Source organism: Parasteatoda tepidariorum, chromosome 9 (assembly GCF_982258835.1).
Source record: "Parasteatoda tepidariorum strain Cologne lab strain chromosome 9, Ptep-v5.0, whole genome shotgun sequence".
NCBI lineage: Eukaryota > Metazoa > Arthropoda > Arachnida > Araneae > Theridiidae > Parasteatoda > Parasteatoda tepidariorum.
In genome coordinates, this window is record NC_141763.1 from 76,846,096 (window position 1) to 76,870,436 (window position 24,341).

Genomic DNA, 24,341 nt, shown 5'->3' on the forward strand with positions numbered 1-24,341 from the left:
AAAAATTTAAAGCTAGTTTTAACATATTTTTGAAGAAACTGTCAATGTACTGTTTTCTACGTTTTAACATGGGAAAGTAGATTTATATTTTTGTGTTTTTCAATGAAAAATACTATATCTATACTATAAATTAAAGATTATTAATTACCTAAATCAAGTCTTAATTATTTTTTAAATCTTCATACATGTGAAATCTTTAATTATTTTTTTGTTCAATTCACTTTCTATTAATCATCCCTTTTTCTCCATTCTCTCTCAATTGCTTTATTTCGATTTATTGAATGCACTGATCTGATTTTATGTGGAAGACTTTTTACTTCCTTTTTTCTGTTTAGACAATAGTCTTTTATGTACCTATAGATCATTTAGGTGTTTAGCCTCCTATTTTCTTTTATTGCTCTTCCTTCACGCTGCATTAGTGCGTTTACAGCAATGCTTAACTTTTAGCTCATCTAGATTTAGAAATAATATCTGTTCATATTAGTCATTAGATTTTTATGGTGTTTTAGTTACTAAAAACAATGTCTTGTCTGTTTGCATTTGAAAGAACGTTACTGTTTATTTTGAGGAAACATTTTCCCAAAATAGTTTGTATAACAGTTCAGTTGGCTGGTTCACTAGTTAATTAGATTGAATAATAATTACTAATGATATACAATCATTCACGAACATAACTTCCCTTTTACACGTTGAATGCCACGCTAATTTTAATGGTCTGGCCACACGGTAAATAACTACAAACTAAATTCGCAAATATAGACAGATTTTGCTAGTTTATAAAAGGTTTAGCACGACATATCTGAAAAAAGTGGTGAATTATATATGCCTACGAATTGTTTAAAAATAGTGGTGGATAAAAATCTACTAAATTGAATTTATTAAACCCACAATAATTAAGTAAATTTTGAATAAATTTTCTGCAATTCCATAAAAGAGTGTAGATTTTATAGTTCTATATCATGTTATACGCTGTCAGCCAGCTGTTTTTCGCGGCCTATGTGAAAGGTCAGTGTCAGCAAGCGGTGGCAGACGCAGCCTAAATGTAATTTCAGTGTCAGCCACCGGTGGTTGACGTGGCCTAAATGTAATTTCAGTGTCAGCTACCGGTGGTTGAAGCGGCCTAAATGTAATTTCAGTGTCAGCCACCAGTGGTTGAAGCGGCCTAAATGTAATTTCAGTGCCAGCCACCGGTGGTTGAGCAGCCTAAATGGAAAGTCCAGTGTCAGCCACCGATGGCTGATGCAGTGCTCAACGTGTTAATTGTAATTCTAAAAAGTATTTGGACTAAAAAAATACATATATAAATTGAATTAAAACTTTTTAAATGCATTGTTTCTTTACTCACGGGAAGATGCATTAAAAGCTTTGTCAAACTCAGCACTTTTGTCTACCTAATATTTGTTAATTGCTTATTATGGCTAATTGGAGCAAAAAATAACTTGCAAATGTTGCGCTTACGAATTACGGAATTACGAAAAGTTGCAAAGTAATAAAATGTGGCTATTTTATCGTAATAACAATCACTATCAGAAATAAATTAGCATAGTTTATGTAACGGTTATACATTACTGAATAATGTTTATCGATATTTGTGTAATGAATCATTTAGATAGAAATAATAACGTACCTAATGAATTTTACAAAATTGAAAAATTGAATTCAATATTTGTGAAATTAAATTCATGTAATTTTGCTTTAAAAATTATTTTATTTATTAATCACTTTAACATTTATGATCCAGTTTTGCTTTGCAAAACTAGATCATATGATATTAATATATTTCCCTCCCCCACGTAAAACATAATTATATGGCAGAAGTGACGAAATATTTAAATGCTACCGAAAATTATAATACTTTTTAACTACTCTTAAAGAAAGAGTTTATGGGAAGAAATTGTTGAGTGCCATTATAATCTATATGAGAAAAACAACTGAAAAATGTATATAAAAATGAAGTTGTATAGACCCTTAACAATCTTTTTATTTTCAATAAAACGGTCATAAAAGTGCCGATTTTTTATTAATCAGGAAAATTATACAAAAAAGGTGTGTGTACAATAGATGTATTCATTTTTTGGGGGAGAGGGGGGGATTTTTTTAGATTGAAATTTAAAATTCCATATGTACTCCATATGTCCACGTAACTGTAACTTCACAATGTACACAATATTGAAAAATATTATATCACAGAACACAAACCACATGCATTCACGAAAAACGTGAGTAGCTGAGCTAAGATTACGAAACAATCACTAATACATACTTTTAGATAGCAGTGATATCTAGTTTAATAGTTTAAAATAAACTATCTCCAGTTACATTAAAAAAAGTCTAGTGCAGCCAATCAAGTGTGTAAAATAAGAAATTAAAAAATTCCGGACACAAGAGATGGATAGGTGCATTACTTTTGAACGCTCTAGCCCAGAAATACCACGGGCACGAGAAAAAGGAGACGAAAGCTCACCCCTTGAATTTGGTGGGAGCGAGAGGGGGAAGATGGTAGAAAACGTCTTTTTTCAAGTAACTTAGGTATGAGACCATGCGTGGCAATTTAGGTTGAAAACGTTCAGGTTGACACTGATTATGTTCTTTCCTCATTCAATAGAGTTTCATAGACATTAACATAACTTAACTTTTGTAAAAATAATTCTTATCACATTAATAATAACACTATTATATAATAGACAGAAATTTTAAATTTTATTTGGAACTAAAATTACAATAAATCTTTTCTCTCAGCTTTAAAAAAAACTATTTAAACTTGCGTTGTAGTGAAGCACAAAGATACAGTTACAATTAAAACTCTTTAGCTAATCGGAAAGTCTTTATTTTAATAAATTCTGTTTTTAGTGATCAGAAAATGATTATAATTTATTGCGTCATTCAAAGTTGAGCTTCAGTTTAAATTTAATTCCTCTATTTCTTCTTAAATTGATCTGAATTTCCATTGGCGCTAAATTCACATTTTGATAATATCAATATGAATTTTACTTGTAGTGGTCAGAAAGTGATAGGAGCTTATATTATCAGCATAGATCTTCAGTTAACATTTGAGCGCGCTAGCCGGTCATAAAGTGGTCAGAATTTTGTTTAATGATATATTCGAATTCGTGATGAAATGACGATAAATTCTACGTACATTTATCGTCAAACATTTAAACTCTGGTAGCTCAGGGGAAAAAGCACTCTCCTCCCAATGAGGTGACCCAGGTTCAAAACACAACTGGTTGATACGAATTCTGCACACAACACGCACCAACCACAGTGCTGACGTGAAATATCCTCAGTGATAGACAAATCATGGGTTAGAATTTCCTTATCGTCGCGTTAACCGTAAAAGGTTCTGTGCTTTTCCTCCCCATGTAATACAAATGGGGGTTAGTTCCATCAAAAAATCTTCCGCGAACTTTAGTTTGTCCCAATGTTTGATTCAAAAGTTCCTTTGTCTTCCGGGTAGGTTTAAAGTTACTAGGCTACTGAGTCGTACAATGAAAGCAGTAAACTCAAATTTGGGTCGGCTTCAGCGCCGGTTATAAAAATTAAAACATTTAATCCCTAATCAGGGGTCTGTTTAGAAGAAATTTGGGTCCGTTAACGGACCCTTCACAAAATATCTTTTCATAAAAACGGACCCTTCACAAAATATTTTAACTTAAAAACGGATCCTTCACAAATTTTTTTATCTTTATTATTGTTTTGGTAATCGAATAAACCCTTCCCAGGAAGGGGGGAAAGAAAGACAGATGTAAACGAGCTGAATTTTGTCTTCGGCAGAAGCTTCTTCCTTTATTCGTCCGAAATGAATATTCTGCGTTCAACAGTATACGCTAAATACCAAATATTTATATGTTGCATCGCTAGTAGATGCAATTACTGTTTATTTTTTAAAATTTAATTTTCTTAATTATAATTTTACAGTGTCGAGCATTATTTTGTATGTCTTTACATTTTAAAAACTTCTTGAAAAAGTTTGCTTGCAAAAACGGACCCTATTTGCACTAATTCACAAAAGCGGACCCTGGTTGAAAGAATGTGAATTAACGTTTATTTTATATTCACAAATTACGAGTAATTTTTTCACAATTTTGCAAAAATGGACCTTTTACTAAATGTCTGGACAGACCCCAGCTAATTATCACCGGGTTGAAACCTACATTGAAAATTTGAGCTTTATTTCTAGATTATGCGATATACTGCTTGGTTTAGTCAAACTTGGAAGGAAAAAAAACTGAATTTTAAACCAAATTTTGAATTCTTTTGCCATATTGAAATTTAATAAAAACAATTCTTAAAAAAATTTATAAATAAAAAATAATTAATCCTGACTCATGATGCATTTTTAAAATCGTCTCTGAAAAGGGACTGGGAGCAGTAATGGGTAAAGAAGGAACTCTATTAGAATAATTTTAAGCAGCTCTACTCCCTAAATTAAACCTCATTTACGTCATTACAGATGTTATACTTTTTTTTCTTCTCTGTTATCATGACCTTCTGAAAATTAATCTCAATTCTTTTGTTTCACGCATCACAGCGCCCACTGGTCGATGAACTGGTAGGGGCAGCATATATATCTATCATAAATACTCGTTGCGCTCTCATGGCTAAACCCCTCCTGATGAGGAACATTACACGCCACTGCAAGATTTCAATTTCCCTGCTATTATTCTCTCCATCCTGATACTGATTGCTTTCATTTAATTTATTACTTTAGTGTGGTGAAAATTCTGAATTAAAAGATCCTTTTTGCCTTGCTGGTGATGAAAGGGAAGGAGGGAGAACGATATGCTTGACATACATTAAGTAGTTTATAATGATTACGTTCCTATTGTTTTTTGGGGTAATATGGAACTTGAAATTGTTTTAAAATTCGTAATTCCCTTTCGTACTCGTAATATTATCTAGTGATGTGCGCAGTAATATCAGAAAATAAGGCAGTTATAACACAGGATAATCCGTAGTTACCACTCTCAAATTATAAATCGTAAAAATGTGATCATTAGGGGGTCTCAAAACTAGAAAGACTGAAACTTAGTATATATAATGCTCAAAAGCAGTCAAAATGACTGGATTGTAAAAGAATAAATAATGCGTAAAAAAATTTGTTTAAAATTAATTTTTAATATTTTTTTATATTATTTACTGTTATATAACAAGTTATTAGTAAATGTTAACAATAAAAAAATTATATGTTTCTAAGAAATTTTGTCATTATATACACCATTGTTTTTCTAATTGAAATTAAAAGCATTCAAAATGACTTCCTTAGGCAATCTAGTGTTAAATCAATTTTTAAGCAAGAAAAAAACAAAAACGCTACCAAATAACAACTCAGGAAAGCAGTTTTGAAAACATCAAAACGTGTTTAATTGTTGGATAAAACAACGAGGAATTGGAAGATGAGAGCGCCGATGTGGAATCCATAAAAAATGAACATTTAATTGTTATAAACGCCTCCAAATTTCACCAGGTTGATTCACCAACTGATTTTTAAAAAACAATTTTCCTCCTGTCCTCCTCACTTCGTAAAATTAGACTTTTTCTTCGGAAAATTAATACCCAAGATTTTTTTCGTATAAATCTTTGTTATGTATGACATATATGTATAATATACCTTATTAAATGTTACTTGAAAACTCCCCTACTTTCCTCTTTTCACCCTTACTTAAAGGGGTTTGAAAAGGAGAATTGAATTTCTTCTAGACAGGCAAGTGTGGCATTGTTGTTATTCACGATATATTGAATGAAACTAATCGTGAGATGATAGGACTAACAGTTTAGAATTTATAAAGGATTATATGTTCAAAAACTACAATTTTCTCTCGTGCCAATTCACGCAACTGACATTACTATCTAAACGAGGGATTTTTATGTATAATCCTTAATAAAGGGGTTTTTATGTAGTTGTAAGGGATTTTTATGTATAAAAAGTACTTCTTTTGGCATGTACTTATGTATATTTTTTTTTACATTACGGGATATCTAAGCATATAAAGCGTATTTTCCAATGTAAATGGGTTGTACTAACTTGAATGAGACGAAACAGAAATCGATTTAAGAAGTTATAAATGTTTTGTAAACAAAAAGTATAATTTTGTACTTGCACTTCTTTGCGTCTCTTACAATCTTTTACTGTGCTGTACAAAGAATTGAGACATTGTTTCCTAGATATTTTCTTTCTCATTAATTCGAACAAGATCCAACGAGGGTCATAAGGGCTAATATTTAAATAATTGCAATGTTGTTTTTCTACAAAAGGATTATATTTTTTAATTGTACTAATTATGGGGAAAACCCTTTTAACTTTGAAACTATTTATCTTATCGACTCTAATTTTATTTTGTTCTGTTAATCATGAAGAGTACAATATACCTTACATGCTTACATGTACCTTACATGTATTAATTTATTTGAATTTAAAATGCACATATTTTAATTTTCATTCGGCATATTAGCTTTTAGAAGAAATTTTTAAAAAATCAAAATTATTGTTGCGTACTTCTTAATTTAGATGGCAATTTTAAATTAATACAAGAAATGCATATATTACAAATTTTAGACATAATTTTTTTTTCAGTTTTTGAATAATTTTAAAAGTGAACAAGAAATACTTAACGAAAAAAATGAATCAAGCCTTAAAGGTTCAAATATCTGTTCCCAATTGAATTCATTTCTTTGGTTAGAACAAAGAGTTCACTTGCTGTTAGAACAAAGAGCTTAAAAAAGAAGTTAACTGTTGTTTTATTTTAAACAAAAATTTTTAAAATATTGAAATTTTTTTAAAGGTTAATTTTTTCTATTTTATTACTATGCTCTTATTAACTATGGTGGTATCTTGCAATAAAATCTCTACTGGAGCTCTGTGCCTGATATCAACAATACTTTCACTACAAACCACTGGCTCATATCACCACCAATTTATCATTAATTTAAGTTTCAACCACTTTCCGAATAGATAGAATGCTCCAATTTCGATTAAAGCTCCGTGTCTTAAGCTAATGCAAGATACAATGCTTCTTGAATTGTAAAATAGTTAATCTCTAATCAAAATTTTGACCACTTTCCCACATATTAAATCAACAGGCACAAAACTAAAATGAAGAATTTGATAAACTAAAACAAACATTTAAAAGCAAAAAGCAGAAAATGTTTTTTTTTATTTTTTGTCTGAGGTAGAACAAAAAACACTTTCTGACAAAGCAAATTCAACAGACACAAAACTAAAATGAAAATTTGTTAAATTAAAACTAACATTTCAGAAACTTCATAATTCAAGCAGACCAAAAAGCAGAAAATACTTTTATCTGAAGTAAAACAGAAAACATGGACTTCACCTTCGTAATTAACTACAACCGCCGAAAATTTCCCCGTGTCTGTTGAAAGTGATGCAGCATACATTTTTCATTTTTGTTCTGACGAAGCTGAAATTGTTTTAACTATCCTTTTTAACTATTTGAAAAGCGTACACTGAAAAAGAAATGGGTGTATAGTTACCACCATTTTTTTAGTAAAGGTAATCTAACTATATTTTTAAATACAGAACAGTAGTTATCGTGAATTTTTTTTTTCATATAAAATTGACAAAATAACATTTGGATATCTGCAAGAGAAGTAATCATAGGTACATCGTGGCATTTGTCGATTCAGATGCCAATCAGCTTCGACACACGCGCGTGACGTCACTTGCAGGTAACCAATTAAATCTGATTTAAATCACATGATTAAGCATAATCACTTAACTTCTTCTCGAGTTGTAAGTACCCACTTGTTTGAAAGAATTAGTGAGAATATATTACTAAAAACGTGCTTACGTTTTAAAAAAAAAAATTTTGCAACGAAACCATTAATTGATTCGCATGTGCATAAAAAAATGTGTTGTCAGTAAATAACCAAACAAAAAATAAATATGTATGTAACTATAAAAAAGTTAAATAAAAAATGTGAATACGTGCACTATAAAATGTTTCAGTTTACCTACCAAAAGTTCACCTTTAGTTTACACCAAAAATTTTCACCATTTTTGGTAACTATACATTCAAAGATTTTTCATTGTAGTTTTAATATTTTTATTTCATTATTTAATTACTTTTAAACAAATAGTTTTACTATCTTGATATTTTTAATTTAAAACTTGTTTTTCCAATCAAAATAATTCTGTTAATTTCTTAACTCTTTCAATATAAAAAAAATAAAAATATGCATGTGTTTTAAACTTACAATGATGAGAAAATACGTCAGTTAGAATTACTTTTACGAATACTTCATTTTTCAAATAATGAATCTCCAATGATAAAACGTACACACATTTTACAACCTATACATTTTTTTAATTTTCTTTATGATAAAAAGAAATCTGATAAATTGCACGAAACACATTTTTAAATATCTCGAAGTGAAGCGAGAAGAAAGTCATATTAGGAGTCATAAAAAAAATATGAGAAAAGGTAGAAAAATTTTACATCCTTTGAAAATGTTTTTTTATGCAGTTTATGGTTCATAACGAAAGAAAAGGTATTTTGATTTATTGTTCCTTTTCCCTTAACGATGTTGAAAATTGTCCTTGGAAAAAACTGTGTGGTAATGCTAATGATTTTTCAAAGCTTAAAAATTTGACTAACAATTATCTCCGATAAACGGAGAAGGTTAACTGTGAATAAAAAAAATATTAATGATTTATTATATCGATTTTTTTTCTACGTAAATAAGAGTCCAGTTTTTATAATTTTTTGTTATTTTAACACATTTGTAAAGAGTTTTTAGGAACTTCTTCGTTAATGAATCAATTTTTTAAAAAGAGAAAAATTAAAGAAAATCATATTTAAATATGAAAGCCGAGTTAGTTTTATTTTAACATTCATTTCTAAGCAGTGAAGAACTTCGGTTGATTAAAAAATAAACTTTTTTCAATATCTGAAATTTTGGAACAGTTTTAGGAAAAAAATCGACAAAAATATACCCTTCGCTATGTAGTTTATCGTCCTTGTAACTTTTACTACATTTTTGTTTGTTCTCTGATTCACTTAATAATTTTTGTTTTTGTGTCAGACATAGTTCCTTACACTGTTTGGTTTTGTTGCCTGAATTACGTATTATCGCAAGTAATGTTATTTTGTCTTGAGATTCATGAAACTTGTGTCCATCTCGGTTGAAAAGCCACTAGTTGATTTCACTGAAGTTTTTATATTTGGTAATAAATAAACACAAAGTTTGATGCAACATTGATATGGAATCAAACGGTAGGTATGTTCTAAAAATTTATCTCATGAAACTCGCTTAATTATCTTCATTAAAAATATCTGTTTAAGGCTGCCTTTCTATATTTAATGCTATGTAAATGTATCTTTACAGCATTAAAGTTTTTTTTATCCTTTAAAAAGAAAAAAGATTGTTAGTGATTATGTCTTTATAAATTGTATGAAGATTATGATTATGTTATTTTGTTTCTGTAAATTAGTCTCTTTGATTAATCGAATGAACTTCTAAACAATAAGTTTGCTTTTTCAAACTATCCGCAAAAACTTTTTTTCATTCATCAATTCATTTAATGTGGTTAATGTAAACAATTTTATTCTTAGTGTTTTTAAAAGTAATATATATACCATGATGTCAGAATCTATTTATTATTATTGCAAAAAGTAGTACAAATAAATATTAACTATGGTCAGGGGTCGGGGAACTGTCCTTGCATCAGAAAAGTTATGGGTTCGAATCCCGGGCAAGGCATGGATGTTGTTTCATTCTCGGTATTATCTGTCCTTACTGTGGAAGCAACGTTGGTCCGTCTAATATGGTGCCCCTGAAAGGGTGGCCAACAAATCTGCTCTTCAAATGTCTATATTGACGAAAGGCTATTCCCCAGGTGGGCGATGGAAGAAAAAGAATATTAATTATGTTCTTGTGTTGCAGGATAATGAATCTGCTTCAGAAGTGGATCAAAACGCTTGGTATTCTGAAGTGGTGGAAAGGCTAAAGAAAGCGGATCAATATCGAACAAGAAGTCATGCTGGAGCTCCCCTCTATGGATCGGGAGAGAACTTACCGTCAGAATTCCTTATACGGGATCGCACCATCCTGTCACCTGTCTCGGTGTCTTCTTCGAGGTACATTTCTTCATTTCATTCTATCTGACAGTAACACCTTTGCTCTAAAGCTCCGACTACAAAATAAAAAAAATAATTGAAAACAAAACCATTACCATAAACTGGGAGAACTTTGCCATCAAGAGAAACGTAGACTAGGTTCTGAAATAGATCTGTAGTGGCTTGGGGAGTTTTTAAAATAGACATTAAAAAATAATTTACTGACTATTTAAAAAAATGACTGGTAATTTGAGCATAAATGAAAGAAAAACAGCGAAAGGTGGAAAGACAGGGTTTGCCAAGTTTTGTTTAGGAAAATAGTTCTTTTTCTTGTCTCAAAATTAGTTGCAAAGTTCATCAACTTGCACCGCGGCAACTATTCAACAATGTAAACAAACTATTAAACAATCTTTTCTGTTCTTTGTCAGACATTCCTAACTAAAGCGTAGTTCTATCGTTCTAACTAAAGCAGGTAGCACGGAAGTCTAATAATTTTGTCCCTGCACTGCACCTCATTGCTGCTACAAGTGGTAGTTATTTCTTATTTAGTAGAAATGCTTAGTATTTCTTATTTAGTAGTGGCAGTTATTTAGTAGAAACTCTTATTCAATTGACATTGCTGTTATCCAGTTGGGCTGTCATAGCAACAGCTTTTAATACTAATACTGCCTTTTATAACTTAGTCCCTACTTGCCATAATTAACAGCAAATCTGGATCTTAACTCTTCCCCTCGTTTTTTTACTATATTAGTTTATTTTCGCTTTACCATTGTATTATCTAAATCAGTTATTATTTTTCAAACTTGAACTCATAATGTAAAATATTATACAATTGATTTCTCATATTAAAACTGAACGCATTAAATTTCAAATTTTAAAGACAACATTTAAATTAAAAAAATAGCCCTTTTTATTCAACTTTTAAATTTCTTTTGGTAGTTTTTCTTTCGAAAAACTCTGTGGAAAACGCTCTATTCTGCTTATTAAAATCTATTAAATAAATTGATTCTGCATCAGAATCTTCTAAATAAATATATTCATTTTCTCTTAATGATTTATTTCGCCGAACTACCATAGATTTTTTTTTCCAAACTATATTTTATCAGAAACCAATAGTTTGTTTAAATCTATGAATCGATTATTTGTGTACATTGAATCATTTTTAGAATCCCCTGAATGAGTTGAATAATTTCATTCGAATAATTTTTCTGATTTATTTTTCCCACCTCTAACCATGAGTCCCACAAAAAAATACTCCTCACGATATTTTAAACAAACGCAATTTTCGATTATAAATATGAGTATTCCTTTACTTAAAATATCGTTTGCACTTATTAATCAGCAAACGATATTTTAAACAAACTCTATAAGGTATTTATTTTGCGAAAAAAAAGTGAGATAAAATCTGAAATAGGGCATGGAAGTTATATTATCGTTTGTTGATCATAAATGATTCCTCCCAGGACGTGGAAGGATGAGCGACCAGCCAAGGAGAGAGGACGCTCTGTTTACGTTCCGCTGCATCATAGAAAAGAGAAAAAAGACGCTGGGCCGTAAGTATTCTTAACGCTCAGCTCCCCCCAAAAGAATGCAGCAACCTTACCCTACAACCTCGCCAGTTGCATGATTAGAAGTAGCAAGTAGAAGCTTTTCCTATGTTGAATGTAATGTACAGTGCGCTTAAAAGTAAACGGACCAATGTGAATAACTTTTGATCTAAAGATCGGATCTTCATGTAGTAGAACTCAATCGTAATGGTTTAAGGGGGGTGACAGCAGCTAATTTATTAGTGCAGACGATATTTTTAGTTATGAAATCAGACACAAAAATGTACTTCCTCTGAATAAACGTATCTTTTTTCAGTGTAGTCAGATATCTGACCCCCTGAAAATATAGAAGGTAGGCACAATCTGGGAAATATGTGCTCCAAATGGTTGAGATTTAATGTTGATTTAACTTTTTACGTAGTTCGCCATGTTTTGAGAACTCTTTAAGCTAATCGAAAAACTTTTGCTCATAATTATAAAATTCATTAATCCAAAGGTAATTCCATGCAGAAAATGACTTTTAGTAAATATTTATAACTTTTTATTATTTTATTTAATGAAAGTCGGAAAAATTTTTTAGTTGTAAAATATAAAATTTTTATATCGTTTTAAAAGATGTGATTTTATATGAAAAAGATAAAGTTTGAGCGAAATCGGTCTGAGAAATTGAAATTTTAAAAAGTTAGATATTTAAATGGCGAAACAAAAAAAAGTAAAATTAATATTAATGTGTCCAAACTATTGGGACCATATTTTCCAGATTAGATTGCAGCTACCCTCTTTATTTTGGGGGTCTGAAATCCGATTTCCTCAACAACAAAAAAAAGTTTTTTTTTTATTCTGAGAAAGATTTTGTCGTATTCCGTAATTTAAAACATCGTCTGCACTTATTAATTAGCACATTTGAGGTCAACCCCTCAAACTATTAAGATTGGGTCCTAGAATGTGAATATCCATTTATTACATCAAAGTTATTAGTGGTGGTCCTTTCTTTGCGCACTGTACAGTGGTTAAAAGTTAGTATTATTTCACATTCTTTTTGCGACTTCTTTTTTAAGCAGATTCTTATGTTATGCAGCAATAAGTTATTAAGATTTATAAAAAAAAAAATAAGTATAAATTTAATTAGAAAACACTTGATTTTCCAGGTTTTAATAAAATATTTTATGGAATGTAAGTATAAAATACTAGTTTATTCTGTAAAAAGTCTATTGTCCGTCCAATGTAAGAAAACAATTGATTTTCGTGGTGAATAACCGACATTGGCCTGAAGCTTTTTTCCTTCCCTATCATCGCTTTTATCTATTTAAGGTTTCAGTTTTTACGTAACGTTTATTTTACAACCGATCATCTTCTTATAGTGGATGGACAATTAAAAGACCACTTTCATTATTTTTGGAATTTTGCTTAACTTCATTTTCATAGTAAAGTTTATTTTAATTAATACGCAATCGTGAAAATATGGTCCAAATAGTCCCATGAAAAGGCCCGAGAAATTGGGCCCTTTCATGTTAATTTCACTTTTTGCGTATATATCGAAGAATTTGTATTTTTAAACTTTATTTTGCTGAGGGCAATTTATCCAAATTACACAAAAAAACGTAAGAAAACATGACATACCTTTAAACTCTACTGTAGTGTATTCTATCAAACTTTTTTTTAATTATTTTGACAGAATTATCTCAAAATGTAAATTTTGTATTAAATATTATTTTCGGATCAAAAATGGTGCAATTTAAATGCTGTTAAGCATCATGTAAGGGAAAAATAAAAAAGTTTATCTCTGGTATGAAAATTATTTTAGAATTTATTAACAAAACTTTCTCAATCATGCTATTTTATTAAGCGCAAAATTATAACTAACATGTGTATGATCAATAAATGCATTTTCGTATAATGTTTATTTATTTAGATAGATATTACGCTTTTGTTTTGTCTTTTAGGGACTTTGATCATCCTAAGTCCAGGGAAGGATCTACGAAGAAAAAACATCACGTGGAAAAAACTACAGGTGAGTTGAAACAAAAACTTAATTTGAAAAGAATAGAATCTTGTAGAAATTCTTCCGTCTGATAGAAAATTTCTAATATCTTGCCTTAGACTTGTCTAGTCTAAGTTTAAAATCTAATTGCTGATATTTTGTCTGCATCTGATATCTAATGTTTGGTTTCTGAACTTTTTCTGAACCTGTCTACAAAATTAAAGTGCTTTAAAGACCTTTTAATCATTGATAATCACTGGGCATTAGCCACATACTGTGCCAATGCAACCATCAGTACTTTAGGAATATATTAATCCCTTCCTTTTCGCTCCCATGAAAATGACGGGGCGAGGTTTCACCCTCTATTTCTCGCTCCCGTGATATTTCCGGGCTAGAGTGTTCTGTAGTAACATGCCAATAAGAATAAAACTAATTCATTTCTTTTGCCCGGAAAATATTTTACTTCTCATTTTATACACCACATGGCAGTACCAGGATATTTTTAAGGCAATTGTAGATATAGTTAGTTTATTTTAAACCAGATGTGTGTCAGTACTAATCAAATAGCACTAATAAAAAATAGGCACTTTAATAACCGTTTTCTTGAAAATTAACCGATCGTTGAGGGGTTAAGGGAATATGACAGATATGTCCGTCGTCAAGATTTAGATACATGATCTATTGCTACACCTTGTTCGAAACTCCACACAATGTTCCACACAATCCTCCATACCGCTTGGAAATGCATCCTCTCGTAGTATGCCTCTTTCGGCCTCCGTCCTTTTACTCGGCTATCGTAGTTTTTCTTATTTTGTTTATCCCCTTTATTTTATTTTCCATTTTTTTTTACTTTAGCAACTTTGTATTTCATTTTTTCGAATCTGTTCTGTTTTCCTCATTGGCGTCTGCTAAGTCTTGAGAATTGTTGAGATTTGTTTTGAGAACTTAAAATATGTTGACCTTTTCCACCTTAATTTTTGAAGCCATTAAAATTTTTCCATTATGAAGAACAACTTAATTGCGTAACTCTAAAGTGTTTAGAAGGCAATTCGAAAAGTCGTCTCTTCTTAAATAAATTCCCTTTCTTTTCTATAATGTTTACATCATTTTGAAGGTTGGACGTTTCTTTTCTAGAAAATCATGAAATGACTCGATTCAATTTTGTTGACACTGTGACGCATTTTGTACACCTATATCTTAAAAAGCAAAATTAGAGGTTGCCACCGGCCTCAGGAAATGGTGATTAAAAAATTGCTAGTCACTCGCCACCCGAACGACATTTTTTCATAAAAAATGCAACACATGCACATTTTATTTTTTTAATGATGATACTAGGTTAGCCACATATTTTAAAAAGTGGCAACTGTAAAATTTGCTACAACTGACCACAATCCAATGTCCAATATTTATCCAATATCAATCCAATATTTATCGCGCGATGTTATTGAAAAAAATTATTCTACATCGAAATTCCGACCACTTTCAAACTAATTAAAGCGCACAACTTTTATCAAGAGCTCTGTACTGAAAGAAAATACAAGTTTCAACCATTTACTGACCCCTACAAGCACTATTTATAGCAATATAGTCTCCAAAATTTACAATTTCTACTAGAATGCACACATACTGCAGTTATGTGCTTGGATGGTAATTCAAATTTCCATCGTTTCCTGACCGCTACAAGCAACAGTCTCAATATACCGCTATAAGCAGTAGCTATCGCTATAGCATCCCTAATGAAGAATTTAGCGTCAATAAGAATTTATACCAAATAGCGACAAGCTGGAATACTCAAATTTCAACGGAAGCTTTGTGCTTGATAAAAAACAAAACAAGTTACAATAGTTTGCCGCCAAAGGAAATTTCAGGCACCTTTAGAATGAATCCAACTGTAAAACAAAACTAAAAAGGAGAAAGTAATGAAATAAAATTAAAAAAAATCAAATACTACGTTTTTCAGATAGACTAAAAAGAAGAAAATTCTATTTCTGTTATATCTAAAATTAAAAGCGCAGAATGTATCTAATAAACTTCTAACCCCACCAAAAACTGCTCTCCGCGTCTTTCGAAAGGGATGTACCCTACATTTTCCGTTTCAGGTTTGACACCAAAAATAGAATTATGCACCCTTTTTAGTCCAATTGAAAATAAGTAGTTTTTGAAATTTTTATTTTATCTTATTTCGATAAATTAATTTTTTAAAGTGTGTCATGCGAATTCTATGATATGTTCTATTTTGTGCAGTTCGGCCAAAATCAGCAGAACCTGTGATTCCCGTTAAGTCAGAACACAAATCACCAAAGAGAACTCGGCCAAAAGCTCCTAAGGACCTGCCTGTTCATGGTCACGGTGATCTTTCTGGCAGAAAGAAAGCTTACAGGCAAAGTAAGTGGTATACTTACATTTCTTAATTTGTAGAGGACATTACTCTTTGCTATTAGTTAACTGTTACTTTTTTAGCAAAGGAAAAGATAGCGAAATCAATTTTTTTTTTAAATGCTTAATCCTTTTCAAAAACTCGGATACATGTAGCGAAAAACAAAGTAATGCTGCTATTTAAAAACATGAAAACTTGTAACAAATAAACATGAACAAAACTTGTAACAAATGAATAAACATGAAAACCTGTAACACATTGAAAAATTTTAAGTATCCATCTTGAACAGTGGGGGCTCAAGGGATAGAGCTTTCGCCTTTCAATGAGATAAACAGACTTCAAATCTCAGCGATGGCTGGTCGATACGAATTCCTCACACGGCTCGCACCGACCACAGTACTGACGAAAAATATCCTTAGTGGTTGACTGATCATAGGTTAGAGTTCCTTTGCCGTCAGGCTAACCTTTGAAGGTTTCTTGGTTTTCCTCTCCATGTAAAACAAATGCGGATTAATTCCATCAAAATGTCCTCCACGAAGGCAAATGTCTCCCAATACTTAATCCAGGAGTTATCTTTTCTTCTGGACCCAAAATTGGTTCGACTGTTCAACGACGCTTATAAAAAAGTGTCCATCCTTGGCCCAAATGTATAATTGTAAACAATTCAGAAACAATTCTGTAGTGTATATCTACCACTACAAAATTACAATTCCAATTCACTAGTATATAAGACACGTTAACTTGATTTTATGGTGGGGTATCTTTTCATAGATGAAGGCTGACATTGTCGATAACAAATCCCCCCACAGTTCTATTTGGGACGCAACTCATTTACTGATATTTTGTCTCTCATTCTTTGCACGAAACGTTAAAAATGCCAAAGCTTTGAGGTTTGATAGACCTAACAAAAAAATTGATTGGATCCAAGCGTAACTAATAAGGTGTCATTCTCATGCTCAAAGAAAATCCGTAAAATTTGACTTACCTTCTTGGGAGCTTTTAGCGTTGTGTGCTGGAGCATAATCCTGTTGGACAGTATATTTTTGATCTCAAAAGAACTGTTGTGACCATAACATCTTCCAAACGAAGTCTACAATATCTTGCGATAAAAATATTTTGTTTTAAACTTGGTCGACTCGCATTATCTTCTACAGCCATTTTATTAGCAGAGGGCTGTGGATTTCTTATCTTTTCGTGATTCTTTTAATATGTTTTTTTGAACGAACTGAGAGTGAATGATCAAAACGGGGTCTATCTTTACAGCTGTTAGTACTCAATAATCGATTTATAGCTCTATATATAAATTTTCTATTAAATCCAAGACATTTTAATTGCTTAAATATTCTACCAACAGAAAAATCAGCGATCAAAAATCTGTTTAACCATCAACCTTTTCGACTCCATCTTTAAATTTATTCTAAATGTTTTACTTTAAGCAAAAATCGTCTGCACCTATAGAAAGCGCCAACCACAGGAATATTGAGAGAGAAATTGTTTTACCAAACGATTAGTGTTACAGTATTTAGTAGCTACCCTGTATTTTTTAAACAGGAAAAAATATGATTATTTGAAATGAATATGATTTGAAAAATCAAGTGCAAAAAAATAAGCCTAACTTGTTTTGATTCTTTTACAAGCAACTTCCAAAATCAAGGTGGTCCTTTCGGTAATTTGTGATTGGATCACAATAGTCTTTCTTTTTTAAAAATCTAATAGATAAAAAAAATTTATTTAAAAGCCACAATATAATGTTATCAAATTTTATCTCTTATAATCTAAAAAAACATTTAAAAATCAGTTAAATATTACCTATTAGTTCATTTCATTTTTCCCATTGGAAAGGTAAATAAGATTATTAGGTACATTTTCGTTAAAATTATTTAAATATTTGAATCATAGCTAACATATTTGAACAATAATAAATTAAACTCAACTTCAAGAAAAAAAATGCTTTGTATGAAAAATTATCTTTTCCCCACCGCAACAACTTTTATAATTATTAAACTGAAACTCAATATGATTGTAGGCCTGCTAATCAAATACCACAAAAATATATTATTTCACTTCAACGTTGATGAGGTAAAATCTTAGTAATTAAATATTTTGATTTGAAACTTTTATGAGCCAATTTTTTATTTCAAATTATCTTTGTCTTTAGCTTTTTTGGCATATAATTACCACACACATCTCTAAAAGTAAAAAGTTTGCTTTAAGTTCGATCTTACCGGGAAGTATGCATAGTCACTGACAATTAACGTGATAAACAAACAATAGTTTAATTTGTTTATACTGGGTGTTTTGTGATTGCCACCCTTAGTATATATTTTTAGTTATGCTTGTCAGAATAGACCCTAAAACATTTTACATAAAGTTCGTAAATTATTATTGAAACGAATGAGACGAAATTGGATAAATCACTACAGAGGAAGGTGGGACTCAAATTATCTAAACAGGTTTGATTTTCTAAACAAATACTGTAGAAAAGCGATTATTAAAAAGACTTTTAACGGGGTTAAATTACTCTGTTTTTTGAATAAATTATTGTCATTGTTCGAGGAATAAAATCTTAAATCATTCTTAGGTACTTCTTTAAAAATTCAAGAACTCAAATTCTTTAATTCTGATTTTTTTATTGTTTTTGAATTCCAAAATTTTTTTAGAAAAGAAACCAAATGAAATTTTTAACTCCCAAATAAGCTGCGTCTAGGAAACACCTCCCAAAAATTTATATCCTCAGGTTTTTTTTAACTAACTTTTTAATTGTTAAAGGAATATGCCTATAATTTTTTTTAAACCAATTTAATTTTAAATCAAGACAAACTCAAATGTTTTAATGTAGATTTTTTTAATTTTTTTTATTCCAAAGTAAAGTTTTTAAGAACGAAAAAAAGAAAGAAATCAACAAATGAAAACAAATCATAACTGGAAAATGAGCTTTATCTGAAAGTTTCCTTAATAATTTTAAACTTTCTATCATTTCCTACACTTCAACGTTCTAAACATATAGAAATAGCCAATTCTTAAATACTACAAAAACTTTCAAGAAAAAAACTTAACGACCAAACTTTCAATCTTCCTTGATTAAAAAAAAACTCCTCTTTTCTCAACTAAGTATATCTTAACGACAGAAGAAGAAACAAACAACAAAAAACATCTCCAAACTATTACAGCCTCCGTCACAACTAAACCCTTGCAATGAGCATCCCACTCCAACTTATTGCTTGCTCTTAAGCATCCTTTAGGAGCAGCGAATCTCAAAATGAAGCCAAGGCTAAGGGAGGGAAATCGATGCTCCTAAAACATATCAGACATACATTTCTTCCAAAAATTTAATACTTTTTTACAGGCGTTGAAAAATCATCGCCACTTGGAATGAAGCCAAGAGCAGTCACCAGACCCCATCCGGCAGGTCCGGGAGGCGACGAAGGCAAAGTCTGGCTGAAGCCGGACAAAGGGGAGGCATCGTCGAAGGGGGATGGTTTAGTGAACGGATTTGCTTCCGAAGAGTCCGAGAGCGGGAAGATGGTTAATGGTGAAGGACCCGATGATCATTCCGTCCAGGAGAAGTTGAGGGAAGAAGCCAAGATGAACGGTGAACATGGTATGTAACATGTGCTTCAACATTCCCCCCCCCCAATCATTCAAGCTTTTATAACAGTATGTAACATGTGCTTCAACATTTTTTTCCAATCATTCAAGCTTTTATAATAGTATGTAACATGTGCTTCAACATATTTTTTTTTCAATCATTCAAGCTTTTATAATGATATGTAACATGTGCTTCTACATTTTTTTTCTCCATTCATTCAAACTGTTATAATGGTATGTAACATGTGCTTCAACATTTTCTTTTCAATCATTCAAGCTTTTATAATAGTGCGTAACATGTGCTTCAACAATTTTTTTCGTCCATTCATTCAAGCTGTTATAATAGTTTGTAACATGTGCTTCAAAAATTTTTTTATCATTCAAACTTTTATAATAGTATGTAACACGTGCTTCAGCATTTTTTTTCTCCATTCATTCAAGCTTTTATAATAGTATGCAACATGTGCTTCAACAGTTTTTTTCAATCATTCAAGCTTTTATAATAGTATGTAACACGTGCTTCAGCATTTTTTTTCTCCATTCATTCAAGCTTTTATAATAGTATGCAACATGTGCTTCAACAGTTTTTTTTTTCAATCATTCAAGCTTTTATAATAGTATGTAACACGTGCTTCAGCTTTTTTTTTCTCCATTCATTCAAGCTTTTATAATAGTATGCAACATGTGCTTCAATATTTTTTTTTCAATCATTCAAGCTTTAATAATAGTACGTAATATGTGGTTCAACATTTTCCCCAATCATTCAAGCTTTTATAATACTATATAACATGTGCTTCGACATTTTTTTCTTCCAATAATTAAAGCCAATCATTCAAGTTCTTATAACCCATTATTTAAGCCCAACGTCTTTTTTATGTACGATTCTAAAAAGGCATTATAAAAATCGAATAAAATAGCATAAATTTAACCTAATTTTTTTACAGTATTCATTTTTATTACATTTTAACCACGATCAACAATTTTTACACCTATCAGTTGCTAATATTACAGATTCGTAAAAATTATGCATTTTCGTAGGTTATTCAAATGCCGACTCATAAATGAAGCTTTCTGTAGCTTTTAAAAAATTTTAACGATTTTAAGCATTCTTACGTTATTCTAACCAAACAGTTGCTAGAAAAATCATTGGAAGTGGGATTTCACAAATTTTGATGATTACGATCTCAATTCTTTTATAAGTTGACTTTTTTAAATATAACAACAAAATAAAAGTAATATTTTTAGATGCTCTCATTACATTTAATATCACAATACAGTTGAGAAAAAAGTGACTTAGGTATTAATGATTCGATTAGATACCCGCAAGTGACATCATCTTAGGGAAATCGTGGCATTTGTCAATTCAGTAGCCAATCAGGTTTGACACAACGCGTGACGTCGCTGAAAGGTATTCAATTAAATCTCCTTCAAATCACATGGTTAGGCACAATCACTTCACTTCTTCTTGAGTTGCAAGTACCAAATTGGAAACTGTTAGAGACCACGTCGCTTTCTCTTACTTCTTTAACCCAAAGTTAGTTTCATAATTATTGAAGTATTCATTATCATGGAAGATAATTATTAATATTATTTTAGATAAGTTTTCTGAATTTGGAGTACTTAAAAATTTATCTTAAACACATGGACAAATATTATAGAGATAAAGTATATTAAACATACTACTCATTCTTAGTGTAGTTAGAGTCATTAACCGGAGAGAAATTGTTGTTGAAATTGTTTCCCCTCTACCTAGCACATCTCATTCTGTACCTTTTTTCCATATACAGTCGAACCTCTATTTAACGAAATCGCTAAATCCCAATAAGTTCGTTACATGGAAAATTCGTTAAATCGAAAGTCACCTTTTGAAATACTTAAACAACACAAAACAGGTTATAAATTCATAAACACTAGACATAATTAAAATAGCAATTGATACACCTTTATCTTGTAAACTAGTATCTACTATCTATTTTATAAATCGTAACCATAAAAGAAATCTGCATGGAAAGCAAGAATAGAGCAAAACATTATCCAGTGTTACGCTATCATGCTGCATACATTTTCAATTGAAAAAAGCTGAATTTGTGTATAAAATTATAGCAGCATTTATTATAAAAGTAATTTTAAGCATACATTACCGTATGCGTTCTTAAGTTTAATTGCTACAGATAAAATCTGTTACTTTTGTTTGAGTTTTTCGTTTGAAATGCAAACAAAAAGGTAAAGGGATTTTACTGCTTTCTCTAAAAGTTGGGTATCTTCGAAAATCGATTCAAAGTCATTTCCCTCATAAAATGCGTAAACAAGTTTGAAATATTTTGGGAAACAGGAAAAGAATAAAAGTTCATTAAATAGAAAATTCACTTCGCTATTTGGAAGTTATTTTACGAAGAAATTTCCAAAGTGTTCTTGGTTCCTCGAAAAAAAAAATCGCAAAATGAAAGTTCGTTAAATAGAAGGCAGACTGTATATATTCTACTTCATTAGTTTGTCCAGTACATTTTTTTCCTTAGGCTTATTCCACATTACCTTTCAAATTGCTTTTATCTAAATAAGTAAAACAGAAGTGTGTGTGTGTGTGTGTGTGTAATTATGTACTTTATACAAATCCGCAATTCTGAACAGATTCGGCCCTAATTTTGTGTAAATACATTCATAGACACGGTGGACCTAACTGTTTACTTTAAAACAGTCTCTGACCACTGGTTTGAGAACTACATGCCAAAGAAAGAGTTTTCCATAGGATTTGATGAATATATTATAGTATGTTTTTATGAATTATTTATCTTTGGTTTCCTGTGTTAGGTTATCACAAGTAAAACCAACATTAATGATTTCGCCAATTATAGTCACCGAATTCGATTTTAAAAAGTAGATGAAACCAGGCGTTTCCTTTATAGATATTTCCGCCTTTTAGAGTGTTCTTCTTTTACGTTATGAGTTGGAAGTTTAACAAGAACTATCTATTAAATCATGGGAAAATTGTAGTAAATTCTGAATATCACATTTAAAATGATGTTATTTTAAATAATTAATCAGTTAAAAGTTATTTGTATCATAGTTATTTGTATTTGACGAGTGAGATCCTCTAACTCATATTATGATAAATACAATGGTATAAATTCGCGACCATACAACAAACCAGAAAAAAAATAATAAACGTTGTGTATTATAAGCCATGTACATGTAACATGGTAATATTAGGATACTTATCCGCTTCGGAGAGTGGTAAGAAATCTTTTACCATAGTACCTATATGAGGTACCTATGTTGGTATAATAGATTCCCATTACCGCAGTATTTATAACTACAATAACAGTAATATTTAATACCAAATTTAATATGATATCTGAGTCGAAAATAGCAGCTTTGCGACTTTTTTTATACTATAATTTCACGAAATAGAAATTTACTAAATAAAATAATTAACTATGTTATACTAATTAACTATAATAATTAATTAATTAATTTTATTACTGATCAATTATTTTAAAAATAAAATAAAAAAATAACGGATAATTTGACAATTTTTTTTATGAAATGTGTGTTGATATTAGTTCGTTTGCCGAAAATAGTCATATATAAAAAGAGAACCGTAAAAATTGCCATATTGTTATTGACGTCGGTGATACTTAATTAATTTTTAAAATAGACAAAATTGAAATTTTAAAAAAAGTTTTGTTTTAAAAGCTAACTTAATGGAGAAAAGGTACTTATCTAGAAAATCCATCGCTTTTCTACCAATAACGCCAATGATAGTTTTAGTAATAGGTATTACAACTATTATGTTAATTGTTTTTTAATGGGTACTAACTATACTGATACTTATATATAGATACCTACTATAGGTAATGTAGGTATTGAGTTTTGCGGGGCATGGAAGGGATAAAGTACAGGAAAAAATTGATGATTATGGTAATTTTTGACAGTTGACTTCGAGAAATAGTAACACCAAACGATAACTGAATATAATTAATCTTTATTTTGACAAGATGAGCTTACCGAAACATGTTTGCTTAATCTGATAACATAAATCCACCGAGAAGGGCTACAAATAATAAAAAAATAAACCAATTATTTAATTGTGTCGGTATGTCTTCCATTTTTTGCATGGTTCCTTTCAGTGTTGATTTACGCCATTTTATCGATCATTTGTTCTTTTTCAACCCTTACAAAGAATGGGTATTCAGTTAGTTATCAAATAAAACAGAAATATACTCTAAGACATTAATTTTATTAATTGAAATGTAAGATGTTTGAAATTGGTGATTGAAAATCCTGTCAGAGAATAATCTAAGAATATTTATTGATTTTATTGAAACCTTAAAAGAAAATCAATGTTTAGAAAAAAGAAATAATCTTAAGAATGAAAATAGACTACTTGTCTCCTAAATTTATTATATAATATTAAAATAAATCAGCATAAATAATTCAATTTAAAATATAAATGATAAAAAATTAAATATAATTAATTTTAGAGCACGCTAACGGTTGAATTTTTCATTTTGTATGATTTTTTTTAAATTAAAAATATTATAAGTATCAAAAGATTTTTTTTTTAAAAAAAAAGGTTTTGTAAAAGAATGAAATATTACGTACGCCATTTATTTGCAGAAACATATTATTCATTTGTTCAACCGCATCAAATAAATGCATTTAAATCATCTCAATCCTTTTCAAATTTATTCAAAAATTCATTTTTTATAAGCATTCCCTCCTTGGAACGGAATAACTTTACATCATGCGACTCAACTATTTGCTTATGACTA

The 24,341-nt window shown here is 30.3% G+C and overlaps 1 protein-coding gene across 1 annotated transcript in view; it reads left to right on the forward strand.

Moving 5' to 3' along the window:
* LOC107437477 (uncharacterized) overlaps positions 1 to 24,341 on the forward strand; it is a 258,907-nt gene that overhangs the window by 222,714 nt on the left and 11,852 nt on the right. Inside the window, exons 11-15 of the mRNA XM_043045034.3 lie at positions 9,904 to 10,097; positions 11,540 to 11,629; positions 13,567 to 13,634; positions 15,849 to 15,989; positions 19,328 to 19,582. Of these exons, the coding sequence (XP_042900968.3) occupies positions 9,904 to 10,097; positions 11,540 to 11,629; positions 13,567 to 13,634; positions 15,849 to 15,989; positions 19,328 to 19,582 (748 nt within the window). The remainder of the gene's footprint in view (positions 1 to 9,903; positions 10,098 to 11,539; positions 11,630 to 13,566; positions 13,635 to 15,848; positions 15,990 to 19,327; positions 19,583 to 24,341) is intronic.